This window comes from Delphinus delphis, chromosome 1, assembly GCF_949987515.2.
Source record: "Delphinus delphis chromosome 1, mDelDel1.2, whole genome shotgun sequence".
Lineage (NCBI taxonomy): Eukaryota > Metazoa > Chordata > Mammalia > Artiodactyla > Delphinidae > Delphinus > Delphinus delphis.
This window is the reverse complement of record NC_082683.1, coordinates 17,719,255-17,746,987: the sequence shown is the minus strand read 5'-3', so window position 1 is coordinate 17,746,987 and position 27,733 is coordinate 17,719,255. Positions and strand designations below refer to the sequence as shown.

At 39.6% G+C, this 27,733-nt stretch overlaps 1 protein-coding gene across 2 annotated transcripts in view; it reads right to left on the bottom strand.

Annotated features, from left to right (window-relative positions):
• KDM1A (lysine demethylase 1A) overlaps positions 1-27,733 on the bottom strand; it is a 64,213-nt gene that overhangs the window by 1,285 nt on the left and 35,195 nt on the right. For both annotated transcript variants that reach the window (XM_060015794.1, XM_060015804.1), the window contains 15 exons: positions 25,960-26,038; positions 25,245-25,337; positions 24,253-24,359; positions 22,616-22,697; positions 21,464-21,558; positions 12,501-12,643; positions 12,033-12,123; positions 10,704-10,838; positions 9,856-9,929; positions 8,962-9,073; positions 5,691-5,823; positions 3,692-3,879; positions 3,154-3,268; positions 1,332-1,459; positions 493-639 (listed from right to left, as the gene is read on the bottom strand). In XM_060015794.1, coding sequence (XP_059871777.1) covers positions 493-639; positions 1,332-1,459; positions 3,154-3,268; positions 3,692-3,879; positions 5,691-5,823; positions 8,962-9,073; positions 9,856-9,929; positions 10,704-10,838; positions 12,033-12,123; positions 12,501-12,643; positions 21,464-21,558; positions 22,616-22,697; positions 24,253-24,359; positions 25,245-25,337; positions 25,960-26,038 — 1,722 coding nt within the window. The remainder of the gene's footprint in view (positions 1-492; positions 640-1,331; positions 1,460-3,153; positions 3,269-3,691; positions 3,880-5,690; positions 5,824-8,961; positions 9,074-9,855; positions 9,930-10,703; positions 10,839-12,032; positions 12,124-12,500; positions 12,644-21,463; positions 21,559-22,615; positions 22,698-24,252; positions 24,360-25,244; positions 25,338-25,959; positions 26,039-27,733) is intronic.

Sequence of the window (27,733 nt, the reverse complement as noted above, 5' to 3'; positions counted from 1 at the left end):
CAGCACTTGTTCTTGTTCTGGAACACTTCGGCCTCTCAGCTTAGAGCAGGCCTTACTTACCAACAGGGTCCTGAGAAACCCTGACTACTCATAAAGACTTTAGGTTATTTCTCAGGGGCATTCCTGGAGGCCCCTAAGTAATTGGGATCCTGCAACAATCCTACGAGCCAGTACAAAATGGGGCACAATTAAAGATGGTTTTGTTTTTGTTTTTTAGGAACAAAAGTCTGAATAAGGAAAAAGTAATTGGTTTTTACTCTGGACTCTTGCATTCTGAACACAGACTGTCTAGACTGACAAGGACAACATGTAACGAATTAGACACAAACATTTCTCCTCCCTTTCCCTCTGCTTTTGGTTATCTGAAAGGGTCCAAGGGTCTAAGACTGACTAAAATCTAAAAAGAAAACCAGTGGCACTATTTTTACCCTGAAATCCTGGGATACTGGCCTGTTTCCAAATAAGCCCAGGTATAGTTTGCCAGTTTCTCACCTGTGGGGCACCTGGAATTGAGGGGCCAGGAGTGATTGGCTGAGCCATTAAGTCATAGTCATTTCCAGATGATCCTGCGGCTACATAGGAGTAGGAGCCCCGGGCCCAGGGATCAGCACGCCAGCGAGACACCACTGTTTCCTTGGGCTAAAGGAGAAACCATGAGTGGAAGTTATTACTGGACACCAAGGACAAATCGGTCATTTCTGAAAGGTGGAAAAGCTGTGATGGGTGGGGGCTACAAGTGAGAGAAAGGCGAGAGACACGAGAGTTAGCCAAGTGATGAATGCTGCTGCTGTAAAGTAAAAAAAATGCCTTCAGGCTGCAACGAAGCCTCCAGATTGCCTTCTCGCTATGAATCCAGAGATCCACCCAGGGATTGATCTCTATTCCCTTTTAAAATTCACATGAAGCATTAATATGCCTTCTCTCAAAGGAATCATCAGGGACTTAAAAGTGTTCAATGGACCTAAAGAAAGAATAACAGAAAAAAGTACCAAGAGATTCTCTTGAGACTTCCCTTGGGGAGTTGGCCACTTCATCTGAAAGGTGGTTGGGGAATTGGGGGTGGGGATGATTCCACAAGCAGAGACAACAGACAACACAAGCAAAGAAATGCGGCAAATAGCCTTCTCAATCCCCTGGCCCATGTACTGGGGGCTTTTCTCAATCCCATACTTAGGGCATGAACTCTAAACATTAGCATTAATGTAAACCCAGCACACAATTCTGGCTGAAACTGTCCTGACCAAGAATCTGTGCTGCAACTCGAGATACACCAAACCCTGCTTTAGTCTAAACCCCAGATCCTCACCTGCCCCTGCCCCTTACTTACTTACCTGGGGCACTGCACTGCTACCAAAAATCCCTTTGAGAATGGCCAGGCATCGGCCAACAATCACATCATCACTTATGTTTTCCATGATGCCAGCAGCTTCTCCTGCCACTAGTGCCAATAGTATTGGAGCTAGAGAAACAGAAAGGACAATTCCAGGGTTTTCCTACAGACTTTTCTCAAGTACCTCCTTATCAGGTCTCACATTATTCTTGGCTGTTTGAAATCTGATGACAGACATGCACCACTCACGCTAGACACACGTTTCTGAGCCAGCAACTTGAATCCTATCCCCAGAAGGGTGCTGGCAAACCACAGTGAAGTGTGACTCATGTACTTCATTGCTTATAACCTGGCAGAATACAGAAGTTCTGAAGATATAACTTCAGATCTTGCTATCAAGTGTCCCTATATTTAGGCACAGAGTTCTTAGACATCTCCATGACCAGGGCTGCATCCTCTTAGCTGTCATCCCAGGCCCTTCCATACTCATCGTCACCCTTACTCACCCATTTCGTGACTCTGTGTGCAACAGGCTTATGCGATAGCCACAGTACTAGATGCTAGGGATATAAAAACTATAAACTAGACTATATACTCCAAAAATCAACAACAACAAAAATAATCATAGAGACAATTACGAACTGTGATAAAAGCTATGAAAACACAGACTACAGAGAAAAGAATACAAGGACATAATTTCATTTGAGGCAGTGGGAATACATGTGTCCTGGAAAGTCTCTTTGAAATAGTACCATTTGGGCCAAGCCCTGAAGCTGCATAGAGTATGCCACATTGGGAAGGAAGAGATGGAGAAAAATAAAAGCACCCCAGGCCCAGGGAACAGTACAATGCAGAGGCCCCAGAGCAGAAGACAGCATGGTACATTTTAGGATTCCAGGAGAGCAGACAAGTGCGCCTGGAGGCTGGGGAGGGCATGGACAATGAAGAAGCTGAGTAGAAAAGAAGGGTCAGATTATTCAGCCTTCATGATGGCCACGATAATGAAAGCCATCAAAAGAAAGAAGTGGTGATAGCAGTCAGTGGCTATTGGCAATTGAACAGGTATGAGGTAAGAGTGGCCTGGACTGGGAGGTAGGCAGTGGGAAAGAAGTAAACAGGTCTGAGAGAGAGAGTGAGGCCCTGACAGGACTTGATGGCCTAGATCAGGGAAGAGAAAGAGCACTCAGCTGTTGCTGGAAACAATGTGCTCAGGGAGCAAATGGCTCCTCTGCGGAGTTAGTGGCCCTGGCCGTGCGAAGGATGTTCAGTACCAGGCAGTGAGGAGTGATGGAAAGAACCACGTGTCAGTCAAACTGGTTAACTGATGTGTCTGCACTGTCAAGGCCAGGCCTCCTGATACTGCTGCAAAGGAGAATGTCTTACATCCTTTTCTTGGAATGAGGTAAGATCTAAATATACTTCTTTTAAAAAAAAAAGCTCTATATAGAACTAAGAGCAACCCAATTACAGAAGAATGTAAAACAGGAGGTAGGAGTTTGATAAATACATTCTAGGGAAAGTGATCAAAGATTCAGGGGCAAGTCAGATACAAAAGTCTGAGAATGAGGAATACAAGTTTCCCTTTCCAGGAAGCTTCCCTGGGCCTGAGCCCGAGCCCCTGGCTGAGTTGATTTCTTCTTCTATGTCTTCTCTTGCAGTGCCTTGGCTTCCACTCTCACTCCTCTACTTCCTGCCCTGTTCTGAGGCTGCCAGCCTCCTTAATGTATCCCCCACTAGGTTGTGAACTCCTTGAAGGCAGTATAATATTCCTAATTCTCTATTCCTATAAGGATGTATAAAGATTAAAACTAGAAAGCCATTACCTTTATAGAGGTTCCAGAAGAGGAAGAGCTCACCCCTGCTGGCAGTCGTACTGCCAACATGTCCGAACAAATTGACACTTGGATCCCAGAATACCCGGTCAAAACACAACACGACCTATTGTAAAAAAGAAGCGTATAAGCTGGTGACAGCACTCAGAGAACATGGCTTTAAGCTAAGCACAGCTGTGCCTCAACAGGAAGTGCTTCTTCCTCAGACCTTACTAAAATAAGTTCCTTCTAATCTACTCTCAGTATAAGCCTAGAAATCCCTATTATACATGTACTACTTAGGAAGACATTTAGCACTCTCTTTTTATAGGCTTGGGTTTGAGAAGTGACCCCAGAAGACAGTCCTCATGGATACTTTCTATATAATTAGGTACTAAAGTTAATGAACTGACAGGCCTCACCCTGATATCACAGAGTTGATAGCACAGCAAAATGTTCAAAAACGCAAACCTCTCTCCTCTCTAAGTGGAGGGCAATCAGACTGATATTTGTACACTGGGTATGTAGAGAAGTACCTAGGGCAAGTTACCTTGTTAAGGTTGCCAAATCCCATCCTTTGGACTGCAGATGTTTTCCATTCAGGAAGAGGCGGCACAAACTGAACAGCTGGTGGCTGCTGCTTCAACACACCCAAGGGAAGGGTACAGAGAACTGCATCACACTTATAAATAAACGTCTGGCTCGTGGAGCGGGTATTCACAGCTATCACTTCACATCCTAGACAGGTTAGAGGAAAAAGGCTTTATTGGTGATAAGGATGATAATGACAAGGGTATGAACATTTAGTGCACAGTAGAATCTACATGCTATCTCAGTTAATTCTTACTACAAGTTTGTGAAGTCAGTTCTGCTCATTTTCTACAGAAGAAAACTGAGGCAGAGGTGAAGTAACTTGTCTAAGGCCATACATGTAACAAGTGCCAGGATTTAAACCCAACAGTCAACTTCAGAGTCCTCGATCTCTACCACCATACTACCCCACCTTCCCGACTGATACACTGGGGATCTTTTGGACTAATAATAGGACCTTATCATTTACCAAAGTTAAGTAAATTTAGACCAAAATTAAGAGTAAAATGCCTATCCCGATAGAACCAATATCTCTCCACTGTGGTTAGGTGCTCACTAAGGACCAAAAGAAGAATGATATCAGAAGCTTGTGGTGCCGATCTAAGGGATGCAGCCTAAAACCACAGAGCATGCTATCCTTGAGAATATACAGTGATGCTTAGCTTGCCAGGATATGAATGAGCTCAAAGCTGACCACAGAAAAGGTACTGAAAGTAAGTTAATGTAATTCTCCCTCATTTGTGTTCAATTTTTTCTTCAGTAAATGCCTCTTTACATAATTTCTGAAAAATACATAGATAGCTCAAAGTAAGTATGACAGCTCCATACATGCCCATTTTCTGTGGCCACAGAATTAGGGAAAATGACACAAAAGCTAGTCTCACTGTTCTCCACCTGCCTGCAAATGGCTATTTAAGGCTGTAGATCTTCTCAACACCAGCAGCCAGAAGCTGCCTCTGAAGGGAAAACTAAAATCAAAAACTGTTACACTAGGGGCTTCCCTGGTGGCGCAGTGGTTGAGAGTCCGCCTGCCGATGCAGGGGACACGGGTTCGTGCCCCGGTCCGGGAAGATCCCACATGCCGTGGAGGGGCTGGGCCGGTGAGCCGTGGCCGCTGAGCCTGCGCGTCCGGAGCCTGTGCTCCGCAACGGGAGAGGCTACAACAGTGAGAGGCCCGCGTACCGCAAAAAAAACCCCAAAACCCAAAAACCCCCCAAAAACCCAAACTGTTTCACTGGTTGTTAAAAAAATTATCTGTGGTGATCTCAGCAACTCTAGAAAAGGGGCCATGGCAGGCAAGACTGGTGGCCACATCTCCACTAGTCATGAGAGCCCTTAGAGAGCAGGGGTGACTAGCTTTCTTAAGGAGTTCAAGACTATTAATTCCAAAGGTGGGTGGATGATGGGCTCTCTGCACTCCACATGAAATGCACCCTGAAAGCAGCAGTAATGAGCACAGAGCCTACTGCCAAAGGAATCACAGGGCAATTTCATCTCTGAAGTCAACCTATCAGCAAAACTGCTCCCAGAATGAGAAACCAGCCTAAGCAGTTAGCCCACCTGAATAGGAAAAGCCAAAAACCAAGATGCAGATGGTGAAATACAAGGGGTGGGTCCCACTGGAGCCCTAGGGGCCCAAATCCTGGTATTTAAGAGCATACTTAGCAAAATTAGATCCAAACTCCCTGGCTGTTTACTATAATACCAAACTAATATGCACAAACTGGAGACTCTAAAAATTGCCCCAATTTTCTGGTTTATACTAAGATGGGGTCAGAGCCTCTAAAGGCTCTACAGCCTCAGTACTTCTGTAAATGCAAAATTTTAAATTCAGGAATCAGAGTTTATGAGACATTCTATCAGGAGATGTACCTAAAATTTTTTCTGTAGGTCAAACTCAACAAAAGATCAGTACCATGTTTCAAAGTAAGAGATTTATCTTACCAGTAAAGACGTACCTGAAGCTGTGTAGCGAACCTGCCGAACTGCTGTATTCAGTTTAATGTCCAGGCCTTCTGCTAAAGCCACAGGCACACATGAGTAGCCATTCCTCACTGTCAGGTGGCTGCCAGTAAACTCAAAGTCATCATCCTAAAGAAGACAGAAAAGAACATATTTTCACACTTTCTTAATCTAACTTATGCCACTTATATTGAGTCCTACAAAATAACACTGAAAAAACACCAGCTTGTGGAAAGCCAATATTCTAAGACAGAAATTAAAGAATAATCACTCAGTCTTCCACTACAGCTGCCCCAGGAAACTAAAGGGAAAACGGAAAGAACGCCAGAATGTCACTAATAGCTACCTCTGGGCAGTGAGATTGGGGCAGTTTCTTTTCTTCTGTGATAGACTTTTTATCATCACAGTCCTACACCACCAAGTCCAGACTACCCACGGCGCGCAGGAGAGGGAAGGAAGCTTATTCAGTAAATTCAGATGATACCATAAAAGTTTGTTTGGCTTTTGTATGCACTATAGATGTGGTAGGATATCAGACTCACCATCCTAATTACATTTTCTTCTACATAACAGCAAAATCAGTTTTTATGGCTTAAACTTACAGGTTTTAAAGTTGAGGAAGACTTCCAAAACTAAAGTTGGTCAAACCAGACGTAATCTAGGATTATAAAGATTCGCCCAAGATAATCCATGAAGAAGTCAAGATTTGGCCTGGAAGAATTCCCAAAATGATTTCATGTCTTTGAATTTACTGAAAAATTTTCCAAATAGAGAAACTTTTGAAGGCTAGTTGATATTGCTAATTTCATGAAACTCCTGGGGAAAACATACCACGATTCTTAGGAATTAGATAAAAATATACTGGGCTGGCAGCACTACTCTCACTACTTAGTGACTGACTCATTTGTTCCCCATATGGATCAGTTCACATCACCTACATTCAAAATTTAAAACGATTACAAATGAATACATATTGCAACATCAAATGATAGATCAGTGACTAGAGGTAATTTAGTATTTACATGAAAAACCATAAAGAAACTGGAAATTCTACAAGATTTATACCACTAGCAAGTGCAATCCTTGCCAAATTCAAATTCTAAAGAATACCAGGACATGATCTGAAGATGAAGAAGTAAAAATAATTTTACTAGGAAAATGTATAATGAAAATGAAAATATGTAAGCAAAATATAATATTTACTTCTATACAATCTTAAGTCTGGCCAAAGTCTCAGATTTACAGGTCCATTCAGCATCTAAGAAACCTGGTGATTTCTCACCAGTTCAAGAGTAAATCACACTGAAAACACTTAAAAATAATTTAACAAAAGATGTGTAAGACTGGTACACTGAGAACTATAAAGTACTGCTGAGATAAGTTAAAGGAAACCTAAATAAATGGAGAGATATACCATGTTCAAGGATTAGAAGACTCACTATTGTTAAGATGACAATCCCAGAAGGTATTTTTTTTGTAGAGACTGATAAGCTGATTCTAAAACTTTATAGAAGATCTAAAATAGTCAAAACACTTTCAAAAAAGAACAAAGATGAAGAACTTATACTACCTGATTTCAAGATGTACTATAAAGCAAAAGTAATCAAGACAGTGTGACAGTGGCATATAGAAGAACTGATTTTCAACAAAGGCTCCAAAACAAATAAGGAAAAAAGATGGTGCTAGAATAGTTAATTAGATAACCATATGGAAAAATATGAACCCTACCTCACCTCTCACTATACACAAATTTTTTTTTTTTTTTGCGGTACGCGGGCCTCTCACTGTTGTGGCCTCTCCCGTTGCAGAGCACAGGCTCCGGACGCGCAGGCCCAGCAGCCATGGCTCACCGGCCCAGCCGCTCCGCGGCACATGGGATCTTCCCGGACCGGGACACGAACCCGTGTCCCCTGCATCGGCAGGCGGACTCTCAACCACCGCGCCACCAGGGAAGCCCTATACACAAAAATTTAACTCAAAATGGGTCATAGACCTAACATAAGAGCTATGCTCATAAAACTTCAGGAAGAAAACAGGAGAAAATTTTTGCAATCCCAGTTTAGACAAAGATTTTTCAGGACACAAAAAGCACAAAGCCTAAAGAAAGAGTTGATAAACAGGACTTCATAAAATTAAAAACTTTTGCTCTTTGAAAGATACCATTTAGAAAATGAAAACGCCAGTTGTAGACTGGAAGAAAGTATTTTCAAAACATAAATCTGACAAAGGAACTGTATCCAGAATTTACAGACCATAATGAACTCTTACAAGAGGACAAACAACTGTTTTATAAATTTAATTTTTTTAACTTTTTATTTTATATTGGAGTATAGTTGATTAACAATGTTGTGACAGATTTTTTTAAATAGGCAAAAGTTCTGAACAGACTTTTCACCAAATAATTGACATATGAATGGCCAATCAGCACATGAAAAGATGCTTCACCGTTACTAGTCATCACAGGAATGCAAATTAAAACCACAATGAAAAACTACTATACAACCATTAAAATGGTTAAAATTTTAAAAACTGGCGATACCAGGTGTTGGTGAGGTTATGGAGCAACTGGGGCGGGCATATACTACTGCTGCTGAGAATGAGATGTGGAAAACCGTTTGGAAGTTTCTTATAAAGTTAAAAATCTACTTCCCGCAGACCCAAATATTTTACTTCTAGATATTTACCCAAGAGAAAGACATGAACGTTCACAGTAGCTTCAATCATTTATAGCCAAAAACGAAACAACCTAAATGTCTGTTCATGTATCAGTGAATGGGTACATTCTGTGGCCGTATCCATACAATGGATATGAATATTACTAAACAACAAAAAGAAACAAACTATTGATATACACAACAACAATGAATCTCAAAATCAAAAAAAGGCACAGACAAAGGCTACATACTGTACAATTATATACTGTATGGTCCAATTTACATGCAATTCTAGAAAAAGCAAAACTATAGTGACAGAAAGCAAATCAGTGGTTGCGTAGGGCCAGGCGCAGGAGGGCTGGGGACTGACTGCAAAGGGACAAGAGGACTTTTCAGGGTGACAGAAATGTTCTGTATCTTCATTGTGGGTGTGGTGGTTCATGACTATGTAAGTCTGGCAAAACATCAAATTGCTCACTTAAAATAGGTGAGTGTTATTGAATATAAATTATATCTTAATAAAGCTGTTTAAAAACACACATACAAACAAATTAACAGTTTATCTTAGGAGCCCTCTCAAAGACATGTGCAATACATGGTAAGGGAATTTTACCTGATCCCAATGTTTAAGGGAAAGTGTAGAGAGAGGTGTGGCATTAGCAAATTCAAGATTTGCAAAATGCCAGTCAAGTATTTGTCTGTCTCTTGACGAGAGATACACATCACTGCAAAATGAGAACAAAGGAGCACAAGGTTATTAAAGGACATTACTATGATTCTCAATGGGCTGATGTGGATGATCTCAGTGGGACTATGCCTTATGTGAAGAAATTCTAAGTCAAAAAGCAGGACCGTTCTGTTTTATTAAGCCCTTTATTCCTGCTGCCTAGAGCAGGCCAAGCCATAAAGCAAGGCCTGACTGTAATTCCGGGGAAAAAAAAAGTCTTCTTTATCCTGTTACCTTGCATTATAAAAGCTTACTTTAAAACATTTTTTTTGTTTTATATTTTGAATAAAGCATGGACTTTTTTTTTTTTAAGCAAGAATGGGTAGCATCCCTGACTACAGAAAAGAGTAGATGTATGTGGAGGCTGGATGCAACATGCAGCACACTGTCACCATGTAAGAGTTCACTGTCAAAAACCCAATGGAAATAAAGTGTAATACTTTCCTAGTCCCCAGAATTATGAGTTTAAAGCAATACCACCTTCTACGCCACTCAAAGACAATTTTCATTCATGTATCAAATCTTATGGGAAAAGGCTATCTTTTAAAAAAAAGATACCTAGCAAGTATCTAGGACACCGTTACACATTAAAATATAACAGCAGAGGATTAAGGAGCCTGACAAATAGTCCTATGTGCACAGATACCTTCCATTCATTAAACAATTTACAATACATTCACTGAACATAAATAAAAGCCCAGGGTGCTTTGTAATTTTTCTTTTAAATCTAACAGAAGGAACAGTAAAAGCTATCTTTCTGAGCGTTCGTGTTTTCCTTACCTTGGGGGATTGGCTTCCAATTCTTGAAGTTTTTCTTCTAGCTTTCCTTGTGTTTCAGCTAATTCATCATATTCCTGATAAAATTAAGAGAACTGGGTTGATCTTGATGGGTCAGAGACCCACCTAGTTATTTATACCACAAGGTGTAAGGCCTGGACCATATCCCTGTTCAGGTTAATCTACAAGTGTGCCTTAGCTGAAGGCTGGAGGTTGGGTCAGGGCTCAGGGATGGTTGTTCTCGGAGACAAGTTACAATGTTAGCCTAGAATTAAGACTGAGGGGGGTGGGGGCGGGGAGGTGGGGGAGGATGCAGAAGGAGGAAATAAAGAAACATACTAGTATGCTACACAGTAAGGATGAAAAAGAATAGTGACTACCACTTCCGGTGCGTTTACTGTGTCCCGAGCATGGAATAACCACTTCAGACCCCCTACAAGTGAGGTAGTACTAACACCATGTCACAGATGAGGTGACTAAGGAGTCTAAGGTCACAGGGCTAGGAGATACTAAGTTAGGGATTTCAACCAGACAGTTTGACTCCATTCAATAACTCTGAAGTCCATGTTCATTATCATTATTTTAAATTGTCAGAGATAAACTATGACAGAGGGCTAAACTGAGATGTGGGTAAGCTAAAGGATGACACTGTGAAAACAAGGCAGGAATTCTGCAGAAAAAGCAGACAAAATTAACCCATTAAGTTCCCACAGCTCCTGTGTACCAAACCCTCTTCCTACTACAGGCACCTGTGATTGGCTAGTGGCTCTCTCTTTTCCAAAGTTTCCCGGATCTATACTATTTCTTAGGATTCCAAGTAAAAATCAATGAGGCATGTATGTATACCATACCTTGCATAAGGCAGTTAGATCCCTGTGTTTGCTTTTCACTAAGAACTCAGCGGTGATATCTCTGGGTGGCTTGACTTCAGATGCTTCTTTGTATTGCTGATGGAGTTCTTTAATTTTCTCTTTTAAATTTACCATCTAAGAGGGAAAAATACAAATTTACCATTCCAGACAGTAATTCATCACCAAAGCATGTACTTTGGTTCCTCCCCTAAACTGCTATTATACCAAAACAGGGTTATACTGCAAGGTCTATGGAATTCTTAAATACCTCTTCCAAATCATGATATTAAAAAAAATTTTTTTAATGACATTTTAAAACAGGAAAAAATCCTATATGGCTCAACATAGAGGTATCACATCACTATCAGATAAGGAGGATTGGCTCTGTCTTCCAAAACAAATGGGAGAACTAGGAATGTCCCATTAATAAAAATATGTAATTAATTAAAAATTAACTACCAGGAAAAACAAACTGTCTCCAATTAAACTTATTGCTTTGGGAAACAAATTGTCATGATTTGTTTTTTAAATATGTAAAAGGTCAAATCATCACACAAAGAACCATTCCCAATGTTAGTTTTTTCGGATTTCTGGTGGTGCTACACAAGACTAGGGTGAAGGTTAAAGCTTGAGACTGGGAGCTTCACACCAGCTGGCCATGTTCTAGCCACTCTTCTCACTTCATCCATACCACAATCCATGAAGAAGACGTGCCAGAGACCTCTTCATTTGACAAGATGACGAAATGAGGTACAGTGAGAGAATGAGGCAAGAGTCCAGTCACAAGATGCACCCAGATTTTGCATCATAAAGCCCCCAAGTTTGCAGCTGGCAGGATGAGGAGAAACAAATGGTTTCCCAGTCTGGAGCTGGGGCTCTGGAAGATGGCATAAACAAAGGCCCCCTTACAGGTACCACTGGGGAATATCCCCATATTGGCACCTCAAGTGAAATAATTATGCCAATGAATTATGGTACTGGCTGCTGACATGTTGTCTTCATCAGTGGGAACTTAACCCCAGCACAGCTGATCTCCTTCTCATCCTAGACTTCAGCAGAGGGCACTAGGCCAGCTTTGCAACAGGCAACAGCAACCTGACACAGGAAAGATCTATTTCCCCCAGCATCAATTTACCAATAATGCCATACAGAAAGACTGACAGATAATACAGTGCCCTTTGCTAGTCATTATTTTCTTAACAATAATGAGCTGTGCAGACTTTCTCTCCCATGGAGAAAAAAAATCAGAAATGCTTTTAAATTTCTAAATTAAAGGCCTTTTCCCCCTACTGATGCATCTTCAGCTATGAAAAAAATATAAAATTTCACCTTATTAAGAAGTTCTTTCAGTTCCTCCTGAGTTTTCACTATCTTCTTCCAATGTTCAATCTGCTCATCTTTGACATGCTTTTCTTGTAACCTGAAGAGACAATATATATGCTCCGGCCACACAGCCAGCCTTGCTGAGTAAGACAGGTGCCCATCAGAAACATTTGATGGCATCAAGGCCCTCTAAAATTTCTAATACTTTGGAATAAGAAAGTTGGCTGGTGGCAAATTATTTTCTAGGCTATGTTAAATACAGTTAATTCAATACCATAAAAGACATGAATTTTACAATCGAGAGAGCCTTAAGGATCATGTAATTATTTTAAATAGCTTTACTTTTGGATTTAACTATCTCACAAGAAAATAAGTGAAAACTAGCTCAAATAAGATTTGATGAAAACTTTAAACATTAAATAGCAAATCTATAAACGGAATCTATAATACAACAAGCGGTATCAAAGTACTTACTGAATGACAACTTCCAATGCCTGGCCAAGGGACACAGGCTTATTATTGAGGACATTGAAGTCTAGTTGATGACTAAGGTAAGATGTAGCTTCTAGCAACCGGTTAAACTCTTGCTCTACCATTTCATCTTTCTCTTTAGGAACCTGAAAATTTGAAGTATGGCAGAGTTGGTCCTTACACGACTAAACATAACCATCCATGAAAACACAAATGCTCTGCAGTTTAAAAGGTCAAAATATGTATCTCAAAGGGGAAACCTTTGAGGACAATGATTCAAACTGTCTTTTCTATGAAGTGGTCAATTCCATTAAATGAGATATGAAATGTTTCAGCCCAGATATTTTCCTATTCTCACGATTTTGCCCTCAGAGCTGGGACTCTACCTTTATTAACAGCCACAGGATTCACATTGGTGTTGAGTGAAGTCATGTGGAGCCCAAGATGCCCTGGAGTTGACATGCACTGAGATAAGCTGGGCTGACATGCAGACAACACACTGGAGAAGTCCCAGAGAACAAAGACTATGTTAACACACCTGAGCACCTTCCAGAATAAGGACAGGATGAAAAAATAAGAAGCCCAAGGTATCTGCTTCCCCTCAAAGACGACAATTTCAGGTAGGAGTAGGGAAGAGAGAAGTGAAATTCATGGCTATTAATAAGAACACAACAGCATCTTAATTCTTTCTCAGAGTAATAGTGTTTTATGGCACCAATTAAGTTCAGAGTTGAATATCCAATGCTCTTAGACTATGAGTGACTGAGGTACCAGGTCTGGCTCACTACTGTGGAGTAAGAGAACAGATTGCAAAGCAGATCATCAAGCTGCAAGACCATGCTCCTAATCCCTGCTGTGCCCCTACCTAGTGATACCATCAGTTAGCTGACACAAATTCCTCTGCTACTGCTTAATTCAGCCCCAGAGTAAACTGTATCTACAATCCTATTGCTGAATTCATGGGAATAGCGAGAAGGAAAAAGCATGTCTAAGGCAAGCATCTCTTGCCATAAAAACCTAGGCATCGGGACTTCCCTGGTGGTCCAGTGGTCAAGACTCCGTGCTCCCAATGCAGGGGGCCTGGGTTCAATCCCTGGTCAGGGAACTAGATCCCGCATGCCACAACGAAAGATCCCACGTGTGGCAACAAAGATCCCGCGTGCCACAACTAAGAGCCGGCACAGCCAAATAAATACATAAAAAAAAAAAAAGGCGCTAGGCACCAACTGGGAAACAGGATTCAAAATTTGGATTTTCACTTTACCATCAACCTAAAATTGGTAACAAGAAAACAAAACATGAAAGTAAGCCCTAATAATCACTAAGGCTGAGGAAGAATGATCTACAATTAGAGGTAACTATTATGGACAAGATCATCACAGTAAAACTCTGCTTCTCATCTGCAACTCCTTCAGTTTTGCCCTTCCCAATTAAATGGATGCTTTCGAAGCACTAGCCTCTGCCCCTTCACTGATGAGTCACACAGTAACTCTTAGCAGATGAGCCATGGTATAGCAAAAAAGAATATGGTGAGAAGTATAATCTGCACCAAAACAAAGGGAAAAGGACTGCAACTCTCCTTTGGAACTGTAAATTATGACAAGACACTGTAACTAATTCAATCAAAATAATATTTTAAAGCATCAAGTTCTAAAAGATCACACATGGGAGAAATCAGGAAATCTTTATGAATTAGAGAATCCCCCTTAGCCTTAGAAATAGAAACCCCTGAGAATCTTTTGGTTTATGTTGAGAAATAAGGCAGTGAATCAGGCTTTGGATGCTTGGTGCCATTTATATATCAGGGTGGTACCTAGGACTTGGTACCTAGGACTTGGTGGATCAAACACATCTGACCTACCCATTCAAGTCCAGGGCCAAAGAAAGGAGTTCTTGGTGACATCGCTACTTGTTTTGATTACACAGCTATCAGAGCTGATGGAAGTGACCTTCTTGTCAGGAATTTCATTTACTTTCCCGTCAGTTACATATACTCTATATATGATGGTCACATAAAGAACAGCTCAAAGCAATGCTGAAATTTTGCTTGGTGTTAATTCCCGCAGTGATGTTACAAAAGATGGTTCTAAATTTGGTGCTCCTTTAAAAAGGAAACAATCACATTTTCAATATGAAATCTACATAGTTATGAGCTCTTCACTGATCACAGATGCAATATGAATGACTGCTTTTCCCGGAGTACAAATGGTGATATTTCTACATGTGGCTTCTAAAATGCCTAGCAGGAGGATGCTATAGCAGCAAGAGGGATCAGATCACATATGCCTCTACAATAGGACAGAAAGTGCCAATACGCCAAGTTTGCAAATGGTACAGATTAAAGCTCTTCCAGTGTCAATTGGATGGCTTGCTTTAGACAAGCTCTAATCTTTACAGCTAGAGTGACAGTCACATAGGGAAGTTCATATTGAAAAAGTACGCAGCACTCAAAGGCTCAGTATCTGGGGTCCAGGGTGTGTGGTACAGAAATATTTAAAGGGACACTGTCAAGGTTAGAGGGACCAAATTTGACCTTTTGTTTCTTCCCTCTGTGTGCTGAGCAGCCCACATGATTCGTTACACTTTCCCCTTTAGTCCACCCACACCCCCGACAAAAAACTTGACTTTTTACATGCTCTTTCAATGACAAATACTCAAATGGCACCAGCCCAACATACAGGTGCAACTCTACAACAAACCAGTGGGAATGTATGATGGACGGGATCTTTGGAAGGGAAAGATTTAAGTTTCAGGCTTTTAATGGGTTACTGTAAACAGTGAGGAAAATGAATTGAAAAATTATGAAAGAAAAATACCTTGACAGTGTCCTTTTAACCAGTGCAGCAGAGAGAGAAATAAACTGTAAATAAGAGCCCACAGCCAAGCCAAGTTTAGTTTTCTAAGACGGCAGTAGAATCAAGGCTTTAAACACACAGCATGACAGAAGCATTGTGAGCTCAGAAGCTGCCAACTACCACAGAGATAAGGAACAGACTGTACAGAGACTAAAATGAGAGAGTCAAGGCACAGAAATGGGCAAAAGAAAGGCACTTTGGGTGGGGGTGGGGGTGCTAAAGGGAGACAGTGCAGAAAGCAGAGAGGAGTAAGCAAAATTCAGTACAAGAGAAAAAGAACAACAATCAAACCAAACAAACACCAAACCAAAAGATCACTGCTGCATCTGATACCAGAATGACATGACTGCATCTCCAGGACACCCCCTCTAACTCGGGGCTCCAGTCAGCAGTCAGGTCCCATCCATTTTCTGCTAAGCAGTTATAGGAATGTTGTCAGTGACACCAGGGGTAGCTTTGAAACCTGGATTTTTTCCCATTAATTTTAAAATTACACTTTAAAATTAAAGAAATATTTGGAAAATAGTACATAAAATACTTGTCCATTAGGACACCAATACTGACTGGGAGAAAAGCAAAATGTGTTTTTGATGTATTTAAACCTTGACTCTGTTTCTAAAGTTAATCTATTAGATATATTCTACTTGACACACTCAGACAATGACAAGAACTTTAGCAACTGACTACCCTAAGCACCCCCTACACACCTGTTTCAGGTCATTTCTTTCCCTTTGGTGAGAACCCTTGGACTCTGTTAGTTCCACAAATAATTATGAAAGGATGTTGAAATACTGGCAATCTCTAACACAAGTCACAATAATTTTAGTTTAACCTGACCATTCATTCTTTTTTTAGAAAATAAGTTTATTTATTTATTTTTATTTTTGGCTGCGTTGGGTCTTCGTTGCTGCGTGGGCTTTTTCTAGTTGCTGCGAGCGGGGGCTACTCTTTGTTGTGGTGCGCAGGCTTCTCATTGTGGTGGCTTCTCTTGTGGAGCAGGGGCTCTAGGTGTGTGGGCTTCAGTAGTTGCGGCACACGGGCTCAGTAGTTGTGACACACGGGCTTAGTTGCTCCGTGGCACGCAGGATCCTCCCGGACCGGGGCACAAACCTGTGTCCCCTGCATCGGCAGGCGGACCCTCAACCACTGCGCCACCAGGGAAGCCCTAACCTGACTGTTCTATTGTATATTCTTAAATTGCATCCTCAGAAAGGAACTCAGCAAATGTTACCAAGGCTTAAGCACCACATTTTACGCAGCTGGATTCCTATATTACAACACAGTGACAACACATAACAACAAACGAAGAAGCAGTCTTTCGGGAAAGGGCCTTTGATACAGTTTCCTAGCAAAGAATCAAACAAAAAGGCTATTGCTTGAAACAGATTTTATGATTTTTCAAAACCATTTATTTCTCAATGAAAGGCTCCAAATAAATGGTTCCTTCAAGACTAAACATTTGGTGAGTCTCCCTCCTCTAAATGGGGTCTAACCCTGACTGCTTTGATCCTATTACACGGAGCATCCATATATGGAGGACGGATTATATGGAGCATCCCTGAACATGGTCCGGGTGGGGAAGCCTGTGTGACTGGCTCATGCAGAATAAATTCTGGGAGAGCCAAACAACTTTCTGGACACGGTCCCTGATTCTGTAAGGAATCATCTCAAAGGAAGGACAGCTCTCCTTAGTTCTACCTCTGGTTGCATTCTATCATCACAAGCTTGGTAGGTCTTCAAAAACATTGCCCATCTGTCATACTTCCAGTCTGCATAAGTTCTCTAGCAGCAGAGCAAAAATGGAGTTAAGTGTACCTAGGTTCCAGGTACTCAAAATTCTGAGATTTAGCCAGAGAAATCCTCAGGAAGAATTACACGTTGAAGAAAGTTGTAATGGCAAAATCTGGCCAACAGAGGCCACAGTCAACCTCCACCTCTCCCATCCCCATGCACTTCTACAATTACGGTAAAACGAAAGATTAGTGGAAAAATAAATTTACATCTGAGGAGTTTCTAACCCAGATTCCCAAATAGCTAAGGGAAATGAGATATTGTTATTAACCCTGAAGGGAGAATAAGGACAACAGGTATATCCTTAATTCAAATAAAATTCAATGTGATTCTATAAATGGAGACTGTTGCCTCCCTCTCCTTCTTTTACCTCATAAGGAATCTTTCAGGGGATGTAAATAACTGACTTTCCTAGAGCAGGGACTAAGCCATGTGGAGAAGGCACACATGGCATGTCTAAGGAGTGCACTCCAGCAACTTCTAGCACATAGCAGAGGTGCTCAGTAAATTCTTGTTAAATAAATTAATATAGTTTGGAAAAGAAAAGTCAGTATTATAACTATATTTGAGGGGAAAAAACTTATTTTGCAACTTCAAAAACATTAAAGGAAGGCATGAGATTTTTATATTTATAAAAAGCAGGGATTGGCAGTCATGATTTTAAAGGGTAGAGAAAGACTTCCTTAAAGATACCAAAGATGTTTCCAAAAAGGAAGATGAAAACTGAAACGGCCAAGATACCTCTGTCAAAAGTATAACCACTTAAGCACCACTCTCTATGAATAAAAGTGGAAACTTGCTAAGTTATGATAGGTACTGAGTGTATCCAATCAATGGTATTTCTAAGAAGCCTGGCATGCGTTACCTTTCAAGTGTTATCTTTCTTCCTCATAATCAGGTTCTGTTTCTCTAAGTAGTTACTGAGTCTTTTGATCTCACTTAATAATCTCACACACACACACACACACACACACACACAGAGTCTCTCTCTCTCACACAGTCACTCACTTCAGATACCTTTTCATTACTCAAAAGAAGTCAAACACAAAACTAGAATCTAAAGCCCCCAAGTTACTAGCCGTATAGGAGATGCAGAAAACACTCACAGTCATTTCTCCAGTCTCCCCCACCAATCCATGTTTTCAGTCCTCTCACTGGTGACACCCAAAATGCTCCTGAAATATGAATTACCCTATTTCCCAACCTTACCCATATCTATTTAAAACTGCATAATTCAGAGGATAACTCCATCATCAGTTAATCCGAGGGCACCTGCTTTATTAGCTCCGATTGTTTTTTTTTGTTTTGTTTTGTTTTTGCGGTACGTGGGCCTCTCACTGTTGTGGCCTCTCCCGTTGCGGAGCACAGGCTCCGGACGCGCAGGCTCAGCGGCCATGGCTCATGGGCCCAGCCGCTCCGCGGCATGTGGGATCTTCCTGGACCGGGGCATGAACCCGTGTCCCCTGCATCAGCAGGCGGACTCTCAACCACTGCGCCACCAGGGAAGCCCTCTGATTGTTTTTATAGGCTTGGAAGATACTTCTATTTATAAGAATATCCTATAGTAGAACCAGATTAGAAAGCCCTGTTCTAGTAAACCAAAGCCATAAAATAAGCTTCCTTTGTCAAAAACAAACATACAAGCTCAACATACTAGCTGCCAGTCCAGGACCAGAGAGAAGAGAGAGGCAAACTCTTTCAGGGATTCTTGTGACTGTTATTAAAACAATAACAAGGTAACAAAACAAAAACCACTTACTACATGATTTTTTTTCTATAGCAGCAAAATGGCTGAGTATGGTGATATGTCCTTAAGACAAAATTACAAATGATATTAATAACTCTGAGTTAACTGCTGGCCTTGTATAGGATGGAATAATTAATTTCTATGTACTAACAACAGAACCATCAAATCACCCTCTCTTCCACTGAGGCTATCCACAGAGAATGGAGGAACACATCTCATTTCGTTCAACAGTTCACTGAAGAAAAATCAATGGCTGAGTGAATATCATCACTCTAGGTGGGCCTCCTTAGAATACCTATTAAAAGAAAGCTCTCTGAGAAGGAGACTCAGCTGATGCAGTCACACTGGCAGTCAGAACTGCACACTCACCCCTGCTCCCACCTTCCCTGAACTATCAGCTAGGCAGAACAGAACAAGTGCGGGCATTAAAGCTGCAACACCAGACAACGGACCTTGGCTCTACAACTTATTGACTATAATGACCTCAGGGAAACATGCACGTGCTTTAGATTCTTCCCCTGCAAAATGGGAGAATGAAGCAACTGACTGAGCGATTCCTTAGATTTCTAAAGGCACGACACATATCTGTGATTATAAGCATAAATTAACCAGGCTATAAGCTCTCAGTACTTGTCATATAAGCCAAAAGCCAGTCTACTGGTCACCGGTTGTCCATTCCTACTCTGAGCTAGACCACTGGGAACAGCATGATTAAGAAATATTAATGTCTTCTTATGTTTGATTGACTAACTTAAGGCAAGCAGAACTCAAAGATGCAAAGAATTTTTTCCCAAATTTGAGAATGCTTAAAGAATCCTCCTTACCATTTGGCTGCTTCACCAAATACAAACAAACAAACCTAGAAAAATACTATAAAGATCAGAGTTGAATGACAACAAAATGCTGAAAACCACACACCAGCTTAACAACTGTGTACCAAAATGCTACTCAAAGGGCTGGTCCTGGTGAGATACGGAGCTTATGCCAGAACATAAACTAAACGCACCACCACTTCTTTCGTTGACAAAGTCTTGCTACCAAAAAAAAAAAAGTCATCCTCTGAACAAACATCATGGTTAAATGGTGTGGTTTATTTACATTCTGGCACAAGATATATCTCATCCCATACTAGTAACCAACAGTTCATGGATTGGCAGCTGGCTATAGGCCACACTTCAGCAAATATTGGTATGTTATTTAGAAACAAGTGTTTTAAAAAATGTTTTACAGCTTATCTAATACCAAGAAAGCAGACAATTTCTTTGGATATCTCTACTAGGAAAAAACCCCTCACTTTTTACTGTTAGAAAGACTAAATGAACAGGCTCTACATTCAGGAAAGTCTAAAGAAAAAGATAGTGTCTCAAAGATCAGTGATAATCTTTGGTTTGGATTCCATTACTTCTTGAGAACTAATGTAGTATCTACTTCAGAGACCCTGCTTCCTCAATTCAATTCTCTAAATTACTGTCTATCTACCTAAAACACCTATCTGGTCATGTCACTTCCCCTGCTCTCAACAAGACTGGAAAAATGGGAGTCCATTATAGTACTCTTTCTACTTTTGTATATGTTTGAAAATTTCTATAATAAAAAGGTGGGAAAAGATAATTATTTGTGTACAAGTACCACCAGACTATGGGGTCTTACATGGCAGGGACACTGTCTTATCTCTTTATTTTTTACAGGTCTTTGCAGGGTAAATAGAAGTTTATAGAATTGTTGAATTAACCTCTACTTCATCCTTTTCCTTTCTACTTTGTTTATTTTGCCAGAAGGCTGCCCGCCCTTTCCCCTCACCCCCAAAAAAGCCCTGGGAGTAAATATGGATCCAGAATGGTGGGGATGGGAACCAAAACATTTCCCAGAAGTCTGTACTTCTCTGATATAAACTGCATATCCTAAAGGTAGACAGGAAAAGGTGAGGATGTCCCATGGGACCTATCACACAAAATTCTAGAGTTGGAATCTAACCACTTTTAATAACAGTAGGCTAAACTGCCATATACATAGCAAGCTTTCCCTTCCTTCAAATATAAAGATGATAGTGTGTTTATAGCCTGAGAATTGTAGACTCCCTCACTCCTAACAGGGGAGTTGGCAAAAATTCTGCTGAATACAAACTTTTGAGTTTCACAGACCCCTAAAAATTAGGACTGACTTACATAACTTATAATACAGCTGTTAAAACACTCTCACTCTCCCATACTGAATATCACTTCCATGCTACTATCATACCAACCATAGGAAGCTCCTATGCCTCTGATCAACAAACACTTTAACCTACCTAAGCATCAGGTTAGTACCACCATTTCGCTATTAGCCCATCAAAAACTAAAAAACTTAACAGCCTAGCTAGCCTAATCTTCATTAAGTATTTAAAGATAAATGCCTAAACAGGCATGTATAACCCCTTCCTATACAGCTCAGAGTTAAGAAACAATCACAATAATGTCACATCATTTCTACTCTCAGCTCATATTTATATGTGTGTATATTCACTCACATATTTCCCCAAAATTGTTTTCCACTGAACCAAAGAAATTGTGAAAAGTAGTTTGTTGTCAACTTACAGCTTGTCCATTAGCTTCATAAAGTGGGCATTTTTGCTTGATCTTGGCCAGTTCCATATTTACTTGCTTGCTAACCACAGCCATGGGATTCCCTCCTAGAAAAAACTCCAACAATTAAATTCAACATACCTATGAAAAGAGAACAAAAAACCTCAATGCAAAAATATTTTTACTCAAAATTTAAAATATCAAAGCTTAGGGTACATGAATTACATATCAACAAAATGCCCAAAGTAAAATAAATATTTAAGTTAAGCATAAAGAAGAAAGCAAAACATTACCTATTACCAAAAATTGGTTAACATTACAGACCCTTCTAGATTTTATGTGCATAAAATTACAGACATATACATACAAAAGGATCATAACACATGCACTGTTCTGTGATCTTTTTCCAACTTTGCAACAAATGTGGACATAATTTCATGTTAATATGCAGCTACATAATTTTTAGTGGCTGCATAGTTCTCATTGTATAATAATTTAATCTTCTAATCTGTGGTTTCTAACATCTGCTACGTCACTGTCCAGTTGTCTATTTTCTTAGGATAATTTCCTAGAACTGGATCCGCTAGGTTAAAATCTATGTACATTTTAAATTATGCTCATATTGATGTATCTTTTCAGGAAGACTATTTGTCAATTTACCTCTCACTAATACTGAGAACAGTATCCTAACCAATATATTTTAAAATTGTATCTATGGCTTTAAAATATAAGATTAAACAGGGACTTCCCTGGTGGCGCAGTGGTTAAGAATCTGCCGGCCAATGCAGGCAACAAGGGTTTGACCCCTGGTCCGGGAAGATCCCACATGCCAAGAAGAAACTAAGCCCATGTGCCACACTATTGAGCCTGCGCTCTAGAGCCCGTGTGCCTCAACTACCGAAGCTGGTGCACCTAGAGCCCGTGCTCCACAGCAAGAGATGCCACTGCAATGAGAAGCACGCGCACCGCAGCAAAGAGTAGACCCTGCTCGCAGCAACTAGAGAAAGCCCGTGCGCAGCAACAAAGACCCAACGCAGCCAAAAAAACAAAAAAAAACATACATACATACATACATACATATATATATATATATATATATGTAAGATTAAACAATTTTATGAGTCTCAGACCTTGTATTACAGTACAAAACTAAGAACTACTTACCAAGACCTGTTACTACCATGGCTCCAAGATCAGCTACGTAGTTTCCTTTGCGAAATGTAGCAACTCGTCCACCCACACGATCCTGTTTTTCAGAAATTAAATGGCTAAAGTCATAAATTCTAGTTTAACCATAATAACCTGGCAAGGTACCATCTCAGGGCTCTTTGATAACTTAAAAAGAAAGGTGTAGTTAGAGTTTACATGGAGTACAATGTGAGCACAAAGAGCAAATGAACTTTAACTATTTGAGAGAGTGGTAGGTAATGAATGACATATAAAAGGAACAGAATTAAGTGATGTGAGGTAGGAAACAATTTGACACCCAAAAGACATACTTAGTTACTGGTACTATTAGCCACCTACCCTAATGTCTCTAACACCAGTTGTACAGGCTGAGCAAGGGCCACTCACATAGAAAATATTTGTTCACAAATTTCAACACTAAAGGCCATTTTCCTACCTTCATGTTCTGACTCTTGCCCCACAGTGTCAAAGTCAGCTGTGAATGATTTGATATCTATCTGACAAATGCCTCTCCAGTGCAGCCCCATGCCCAAGGGCAGAGTGTCTACTGAGCATGAACTGTTGACAATACCTCTCATTTCTACACAGGCCCATTTGATGACTGTAGATTTTCAAGTATGGGGAAATCTTACTGAACTGCAGTGATACTTCAGTCATGGATTACATGAGAGTACTCTGTAAACTCCAAACAAACAAATGAAAAAAAGCAAAACAAAAACCTGCACACATGGGTAGGAATCATAATGATCCCATTATTCCTTGCTATATTCTTTGTACACAGGAGACAGAGGGCACACAAATGTTTTCTGAATTAATGAATAAAATATTAAAGTAAGACTGTATCAGGAATTATTTAATTTTGATCTCTCCATACTCTATTTGTAAAGAACATTTTAAAAAATTAGGAATTTGTAAAAAGCAATTTCAAAACATTTTGAAAGCTTTTATAAAATTTTAGATTGTTTAGGTTATGTGAGAAGTGTTTTGTTGTTGTTTGGTTTTTGTTTCTTTAAATGGTAGGAGTCAAGGGAGGTCTTTAAGCCACTGAAAAATAATTAAATCTCAAAAATTACTCATGAAAATGATTTGAATAATAACATCCTAATGGGATGTTCTTTTTTTCCATTCTGTGCCATCATCCCCATCCTCTTTCAGTTTCCATTTCTCTCTCTAGGACTAATGATAAGGAGCCAATATCTTGGCTTCACCAGGCTGTAAAAGATGGCTGCTGTCTGAGAAGCAACTCCTTTCCGTTTACAATCAAACAGAATACAATTCACTCTGTCCCACCACTAAATATAACTGCATCCTGTAAAGGGTATGCCCGAGAAAGCCCCCAAATTGAAAGTTAGCTGCAAGAAACAATGACCTGAAAATATACATCAAAGGGCTATATGGATTATTTATAAACTCTAAATACTCACTGAGCACTTTGCAAAGTTTTACTGTCAAAAATGCTTTATCCAATGTAGTTAACACTGTCAAAATACTTTGAGTATTATTTAAATCAGTTTGGTTTAGTTCAATTTGTAAGATTCCTTAATTTGCAACAGATAATTTCTTTACCATATTTCCATTAAGCTGGGCTTCTAAACCCAAAATAAAATTCTTACCCTGGCTTCCAGAAGTGTGACATCCATTCCAAAACTTTGTAACTGACGAGCTGCTGCCAAGCCCGAGACCCCAGAGCCTATAATGATTACCTTTCCTGTCTTTTTAGCTAAAATTAAAAAATGAACAAAAATTAAAATACTTTGTTGTAGGTTTAAGAGTTTTTATTTGTTATTTTTTTTATCAAGGAAATTTCTAGGTTCTTAACATGTTATGACGTCTCACAAAGTAACAATTCAGAGTTATTTTCAAATTATGAAAACTATATGAATACAAATTAGCAAATATCTGAAACTTATAAACTTTAATTCAATGTTGAAAATTCATAAATGAAATCCTTTATCTTAAGATTTACTTTTTCATTACCTCTGCCATGTGCTTCAGCGTCTGTGACCCTCGGTTAATTTATTATGAATAATCTCCCACATTTACCTCACAATTATACTTAGGACAATTTGAGCAGTCAACCAATCGATTCTTAAAGCTATTTTCTTTAAGCTCTACTTCTGCAGTCTTTAGTTTCCTTTTATGAAAAATTATTAAAGCATAAATATAAAATAAATAAATAGATAGATAGATGTATTAATTCTCAAAATATCGCTATCTTCTGATTCCTGGCAGACATTATCCAGACACCATTAAAGGGGTAAAAAGCATTTAAAAAATAAAAATGCAACCTTTAGCATTGCATTAAAGAACTGGTTAATGAGAGAAAACAAACTTCCTACTTTATAACTGATTTTTTTCATTTTTAATAAATTTTACTTTGTTTTTTCTTAAATTGGAAATTCAGTATCTTTTATCAAGTATTTATCAAACCAGAAATTATAGGAAATTCACATTTACAAAGAGATTTTACTTTAAATTTGACTTATAAGAAGATAAACTTGGGAATATTTTGGTTCTAAATATGGATTTAGAAATCAAAATAAAATGCTAAAAAGCCTGCTGGAACCGAATTTAAAACCATAAAATTCATTGGCCAGGTCCTTACTTGGGAGGGGCTTTATCCTCTTATAGATGCCGAAGTTGATAAGACCATGACGCTCTAAATAACTGTGAACTCGGTGGACAAGCACGGTATCACCTACAGAAAAATGAATTTAAAAACATGTTTATCTTTTTAGCACTTTAAATGGAAAACTCTTAACTCTTCTTCTATTTCTCCATCATGAAGTCATTCTATTCATCTTTTCTATAAGCTTCAAGTCATGTGATTCCTTTAGAAAAGTGATTCTTAGAACTATTAATCTGTGTGGTAGTCCAAAATGCATATCACATAATTTCGAATTTTTAAAAATGACATCCCATTACAGATGAAATGAAGGACAAAACCAACCCTTTTAAAAGTAGTATTATGCTCATTTCCTTTGGCAAAAACGTTACAAGACTGCTGGTGGCAACTGGGAAATGAGAAAGCCAGATAGACAGGCTGAATGCCAGCAAAGTACTATGTGGATTAAAGCTGGAACATAGGTCTGGAGAAATTATTAGCAATCTCTGAACTCACTCACCCGTCAACACAATTAAAAAATCAGAAAAACAATTACAAACACACAAAATAGTTTTGCTGCAAGGCTCATTTTTGCATAGCACAAGAAGATGAAAATTCATTATCAAATTCATTATCAAGGAACCATGAGCTTCTGGAAGGAAGTATCCATTTTCAAATCCAGTTCAAAACCAGTCCTACTGAAAACACTACTTACTGTTGTAAGGCGCTTCTAATTGTTGGAGAGTAGCCTCAAAGGTCAGCTGAATCTTTGGATTATCTAACCACAACTGCAACTGTATTTAAATGATAGAAATTGTATTATAATCAAATAGACATATACCATTTGATCACTTTAAAATATCTTTTTAACTTTAAGGCCTCAAATATAGGTTTTCCTTTCAGTGAAACAGTAAGGGTTATATTCCTGACAAAGAAACTAATGAAACACAAAACTATGTCAAATGAGTGAATTATTAAAGAAGCTAGGAGATAATTTAGCCTGCCTAGTAAGTTGCCAAGATCATACAGCTGGGGAGCAACAAGAATTTAAACCTGAGTTAGATAACTCCAGAGATCCTGAGTAGATACAAAATCAAATGATCAATCAGATATGTGGGGAGGTGTGTGTGCAAAGGATAACTCCTCAGTTTTGGGCTTGCACAACTAAATGAGTTGGTATGCCACTCACTGAATGAGGGACACTGAAATAAGAGATAATGAGTTAAGTTTCAAGACAACAAGAGGAGGTGAAAGACTGGCATCTAGATACATAGCTGGGGTTCAGAGGAGAGTTAAGGTTTAGAGCCACTTGCTTATGGGTGATAACTGAAGCCAAGTGTGTAGAACAGGGCTCCTAGTGGGAAAGAACAGGGGAGAGGGGAGAGGACCTTAAGGAACTCTAACCAGTTCACATAGTGGCCTGTTGTTAGGGATAAGGCTATAAAGCATTCAGAGAAGACAACCAGGGAGGAAGGAGAAAAACTAGAATAATGTGTTAAGCTAAGGGAGCTGTGTATTTAAGAAAGGAGGAGTCAATTATTTTGAATACTGCTGAAAAAGCAGTAAGATGAGGAATAAAAAATATTATGGTACAATTTATTTACAATCAATTTATTCTTTTCAAACTGAATATATATCTGCAAAATGTAAGACCAGCTGAATACCATCATATTTACATCTTAGCTAAAAGTTAATAAAGACTGCTCCATAAACAAGTTTCAAAGAAAGAACTAAAGTGTAAATAAATTCAGGGCTTCCCTAGTGGCGCAGTGGTTGAGAGTCCTCCTGCCGATGCAGGGGACATGGGTTTGTGCTCCGGTCCGGGAAGATCCCACATGCTGCAGAGCGGCTAGGCCCGTGAGCCATGGCCACTGAGCCTGCGCGTCTGGAACCTGCGCTCCGCAACTGAGAGGCCACAACAGTGAGAGGCCCGCGTACAGCAAAAGAAAAAAAAAAAAAAGTGCAAATAAATTCAATTACAGAGATATGACCAAATCCATATGGACCCTCTGCTTTTCTCTGTGGCCACTGTCAAAGGAAAATGGAATTCCTCAAGCACACAGTGGGCCCAAGTCCATCACCCCTCAACACAAGCCTTCTTCCTCCTTCCATCTTATAATATAAAGGTCAGGTCATAGGTTCTAGTTGAATAATCCTAAAGTTGTGGTTTTAAAATCTGGAAGCAAAAGATGCAGTTTAACACGAGAGAACTGACACAATTCTTACAGGAAAGAATGACTTAAGTTCCGTTCTTTAGCCAGAGACCACAACTCTAACCTGGGCTAGTCCTTCCCCAAATCTGGATTTCTGGTCACAGGTAATGAATCAAAGAAAACAGAGATCCCTATAAATCCACCACTCAAATTCAAGTAAAAACTCCCCTCAGGATGAAACAAAAAAATGACAATTTTGTCTGAAATCCACTTAGAACAAATGTTGACATGTTACACAAAGAAGCTGATTCAATTATAAGACAAATCAGCCTCAGA